Here is a 5,085-nt window from a genome sequence, read left to right as displayed (position 1 = left end):
ATATATATATATATATACACACATATTACACACTAAGAAAGAAATTACACATTAAGAAAAAATTTACTAAATTTTAATAAATATTTCTTTGAATAATTTTAGCGGAATATTTACTGAATGTAAACACACATCATATTTATTAGATACAGGAATCATTAGTTTCATTCAACTATCATCATTTTTTTTTTATTTATCTAAATATTTATTTACCATAAGTAAATATTCCGCTAGGACTATTCAAAGAAATATTTATTAATTTAATAAATTTTTTTTCAGTGTAGCAATAAAAAATTATTAAGTTAATATTAACAATAAATAATACTATCTTCTTCAAATGACATACGCTCACAATATACGTATAGGCGTCTCCCTCTCATATACCTGTGTGTGCACACTGATCATACATAAGGTATATAGGGACCTACAGTTTAAACGCCGATTCCGAACGGCAATTTTTGGTAGGGAGGTTTCCTGGGCAAGTATACTACTCAGTAGTTTGCCATTGCCTTCCGAGAGGAGCTACGAGCGTACGAAAATTTTTCGATTCTGCCGACCGAGGATCGAACCCGGGATCTCTAGTATAGTAAACCAGTGCGCTATCTGCTACACTACGCTCTTACTATAAATAATAATATAAATATATAATATATAAATATATAATATAAATTAAGTTATATACATATATAATTGAGAAATTAAAGTCATGAAATTCGAGTAAGTGTATATTTAAATTTTATGACTTTATTAATTCCTCAATTTTTAGTAATTGAATATTTATTTGTTATATATATTATACATTTACACTGTATGTAATTTTATATTTTGTTTATTAATTGCTAATTGATGTTAGTATTAAACCATTAAAATCATGAATTAGCTCCATATATCTTGAATTCTTCCAATATCAACATTTCTATTTTACAAAAATTAAATCTCTGATTTCAGGGCGAAAGTTTGATCTACGCATTTACGTATTGGTGACATCATTTCATCCTTTGAAAGTATGGTTAGCTAGGGAAGGTTTTGCCCGTTTATGTGGTCAATTGTTCGATCTGGAAAACATTGACGACAACAGAGTGCATTTGACGAATACGGCAATACAGCTGAAAGCAAGTCAGACTACCGAGGGTATCTCTTCGATAAAAGACGAGAATGGGGAGTGGAACTGTAAATGGGCATTGAATAAGCTCAGGGATTATTTGATAGCTTATTATGAGGTGGAAGTGGTTGAAAATTTGATGCAACGCATTGCGGGTATTTACAAAATTATCAAATTACTGTTATTAATAAGATTTGACAAATAATATAATCACTTTACAATCATTTTACGATTTATCTTGTGTATGTGTGTAATGTTTGTACATATTATATCTATATTTATATTGCAGGCGTGATAATGGCGAGTCTACTGGCAGTACAACCAGCCATGATGCAAGATCGCAACTGTTTCGAGCTCTATGGCTACGATATACTGCTCAGTGATGATCTTCGACCTTGGTTATTGGAAATCAACGCATCCCCAGCCTTAACAGGTACCGACAACGAGGATCAACGTCTGAAATCCGATCTGGTTGACGACGTCCTCAATGTCCTCGACTTTGAGGTACCAGTTATACATGAATTCTTTCTCTTGCTTTTTATATATTGTTACCTATACTTATATAGTACGTATATAGTTAATAATAAAAATATTTATATTTTATAAAAATATTTATTTACATATTTATATGTACATTTATAATTATTTCATATATTTTTATATAAAATGTTTTATTATGCTCTCGATTAAAATATTTTTAAATATAATCATTATTATATAAAATTTTTAAATTTTGAAAGATATTTCGTATAAATAAATCAATATAATTTTGATTGAAGGGTTGCTTCAGCGGACACGAGACCAGAATTGGGGGGCTGGATCTGCTCTGGGACGACGGACCAGTTTGGACCAGCTGCCCATACCCCGGCATTCGCACGGATGTGATTTCCAATGATCTCAGGAGACTCAACATCTTTCTCGGAGCAATTAATGATCGTCAAAAGCAGCTCTCTTTATTGAAAAGTCAGCTAATTGAAAAACGAAAAGCAGGACAAGATTACTCTCCCATGGTGCAATATTGTTTAAAATAAATAGAAATAAACTTTAAGATATCAGATTACGTTAAAAAATTATATTTTAAAAACTCGTTAACCAACAAATAATTTTCATTCACTAGTCTTAATTATTATCTCGATATCTTCTATATAGATAACCACAAAATTCTCTTGTGAAATTTCTAATAAGTTATTAAATATTCTTCGCAAAACTGTGCCACTATGCAGAAAGAATGCAGCTGGTGCACTCTCGCTTTTACATCACATATCTTGCCTTCGTCATTTTTTTTCTTCGTTTCCAGCGTCAAAACTAAATTTAGCCGAAGAGACTTGTGCGACTTCGTAACCACATTAACCAGTCTTTTCTACTTGATCATATCTAAATATTATTTAAATCATTTATTTATGATAGCAATAAGTATCTTGATTATGTCTTGAGATTATTTGACATTTCTTTCTCCTTTATCACAGATTATTTGCAATATCGATATATAAATAAAGATAAATAAATATCTTTTTTATATTAAAACTTAATTCATTTATCAGTCATATATTTCAAAATTTTGATTGATTCAAAACTGATTAACACATTTGTGTGATTCTAACAAATTAATTTTCAAAAATCACTTCTTGACGTTATCAATTTATATATAGCAACTTTAGACTTAAATAAATTATATAAAATTTTTAATTGTTAAACTTAAATAAAAATTGTAAAAATCATTAAAATTTAATTTAACTTAACAAGAGTATCGTTAATTTGATATTATAAATTTATATTTATAACATTTTAAGAACTATTAATAATAAGAGCTTATCAGAAAACGATGGAATCTTTGTTTTAATTAACCATCGATTCACAATTAGAAAAATTAGTTCCATTAGAAATAATATATCTTATTTTTACTTGGAATACCGTAAGTGTTTAGAGACGCTGTACTTAGGACACTATCAATTCTTATTCGTGTATACTGAAAGCTCTTTAAAGAACGCTGAGAAGACCTTCTTGAAGTACTATATAAATTTCATTTCTTCCTCTTATAAAAGCACAATTCGTTCGAAAAAACAGTTATAATCTGCAATATTTTATCTATTTTAAAAACAGTTTAAATTGACTTGATCCATTTCCGACCAGTAATGCAAAAACACAATCTTTTTCTTCGAATCAGTATTGTGGAACTCGTATATAAAATAGCTTATGAGAACCTTATTTCTTCCATTTTAATTTACTCATTTCAATACCTATCGATAAAAAAATCAATCTCCGCTCCAGACAGCATACAAATGTCGGCTTTAATACAATTGTAGCGTTTATTTATAAAAATCAATCACGCTAAAAATGATCTTACATAGTTTCTTAATTTACAAAGATCAATTTACCACTCTACTAGCAGCGAAAATCAATCTTGCGAGAATTGTAACGTCTCGCGTGTAGGTATATCGATTGGCGAATATCAATTTCTCAAACTGGTTGCACACAAAAATGATTCTATTAAATTGTTCATCCCAGGGTTTAATTTCTAATGCTGCAAGGCATACGAAAAATCGTTATCGCCTGGTACGTTTATTCTTAAAAATCAATTCCCTATAGCGTAGCTGTATGCCAGAAAAAACTGTAGGAAAATCATTGTTTCGCATTTATAAAAACATACCGTGCCATACACAAAAATCGATCATGCGAGAATCGTTGATACGTAAGGATCAATTTCCTGTGAGAAAGATAGGCGAAAATCATCCTTACGGCGCGGCGGAGAGCTCTAGGCTGCTCTACCCCGCGCCGCGCCGTGTTGTAACTCACCTTGCCGCTCCTGGCCGCCGGTGAATTTTCGACGATGTCGTAGATGACGTGGGCGGCCGGCAGGCCCGCCGACGCCGAGGCGCCGAGCAACGAGAAACCGAAAGAGCCGCCGGAGCCGGAGTCGCCGCGGCACAGGGTGACCAGCAGCTCCTCCTCAGCCATCACGGCACATTGATCCTCACCTCTTCGCTGTCATTTGCCGTAATGTCACCTTTTCACGATCTCACACTACCTCGCACTACCTCTCGCACTTGTGCACTTCCGATCGAGGTGGTAACGGGCAAAGGGCGCACCTTCCTTATTTGGGTTATCCTCGCCCTCCGCGCTTCTGTCACTCGACAACTGTGTATCTATCACTCGCACACCCACGCGCGGGACGAGGAAGCGCCCTCCCCTCTTCGTCGCGCCGCACTGCGAACGATCGTCGGGTGCGCTCGGTCTCTTTCGCTCTCATTCGACGCCACAGGGAGGAAGGGAGATAAGGCGACTGCTGCTTCGTGCTTCACCCTGCATACGCGTATGCGTACGCTACTCTTTTCTCTCGTCGAAGGAGATCGAACTGCGGACTACTCGACTACGGATAGCCGTCGCAAACAGCAGCGACACGCGAATACCGACGAAAGACGCGCGAGAGTACAAATAATAATAACAACTTTCTCACCTGGCCGGTGGACACCCCGCAACTGCCCGCAACTGATTGAGCGAGCGCGCGGCGCCACCTGCGCGCGCGGCGCGCCACCGGTCTTTCACCTCGTCACCGAGTCCCCCCCTACATCTTTCGCTACTGACCAATCGCGTAGCGTGCCGATCAGGAGCGGATATAAACGAAAGACGCCATGGACATCTTTCAGTTTTATCACCTACGTACCTATATGTTACATGTTGCTGCGGTAAGTGTCCGTATCGTTCGTATATATCAGAAAATTCTACGTTTACGCAATTTACGTTTAAAATATAATAATCTATATCTACCCAATGAACAATTTTTACATGTAATAAATATACATGTGATAAAGATAGAATGATATAAATAGCGTTAATAACGTCTCCTCGAACGCATATATTGTCTGTTCGTATTGTCGAAAAAAATTCGTATAAATTTAACGTAAACGATATATGTAAAAGAGTCAAGTGTCACGTAATTTTGAAATATACGGCACCGGCCGCACCCTAGGACTACATTAGTAGATATC

At 35.4% G+C, this 5,085-nt stretch overlaps 2 protein-coding genes across 9 annotated transcripts in view; one reads left to right on the top strand and one right to left on the bottom strand.

The window, feature by feature from the left end:
- LOC108730984 (probable tubulin polyglutamylase TTLL9) overlaps positions 1-2,172 on the top strand; it is a 4,239-nt gene extending 2,067 nt beyond the window's left edge. Inside the window, exons 4-6 of the mRNA XM_018461014.1 lie at positions 946-1,254; positions 1,389-1,603; positions 1,879-2,172. Of these exons, the coding sequence (XP_018316516.1) occupies positions 946-1,254; positions 1,389-1,603; positions 1,879-2,130 (776 nt within the window). The 3' untranslated portion in view covers positions 2,131-2,172. The remainder of the gene's footprint in view (positions 1-945; positions 1,255-1,388; positions 1,604-1,878) is intronic.
- The window catches only part of Efa6 (Exchange factor for Arf 6), a 25,478-nt gene extending 20,894 nt beyond the window's left edge, over positions 1-4,584 (bottom strand). For 7 of the 8 annotated variants that reach the window (XR_001936993.1, XM_018461008.1, XM_018461004.1 and 4 more), the window contains exon 1: positions 3,893-4,584. Coding sequence is in view for 7 of the 8 variants with exons in the window: in XM_018461008.1 (XP_018316510.1) it covers positions 3,893-4,054 (162 nt within the window). In the remaining variant the exon portion in view is untranslated. The remainder of the gene's footprint in view (positions 1-3,892) is intronic. The other variant, XM_018461013.1, reaches the window with a different exon arrangement.
- Positions 4,585-5,085: the final 501 nt, after the last annotated feature.

The sequence above is a fragment of the Mycetomoellerius zeteki genome, unplaced genomic scaffold (assembly GCF_001594055.1).
Source record: "Mycetomoellerius zeteki isolate Tzet28-1 unplaced genomic scaffold, Tzet1.0 scaffold98, whole genome shotgun sequence".
Taxonomy (NCBI): Eukaryota; Metazoa; Arthropoda; class Insecta; order Hymenoptera; family Formicidae; genus Mycetomoellerius; species Mycetomoellerius zeteki.
Note: the sequence above shows the minus strand (reverse complement) of the source record. Positions and strands in the feature narration are given on the sequence as shown.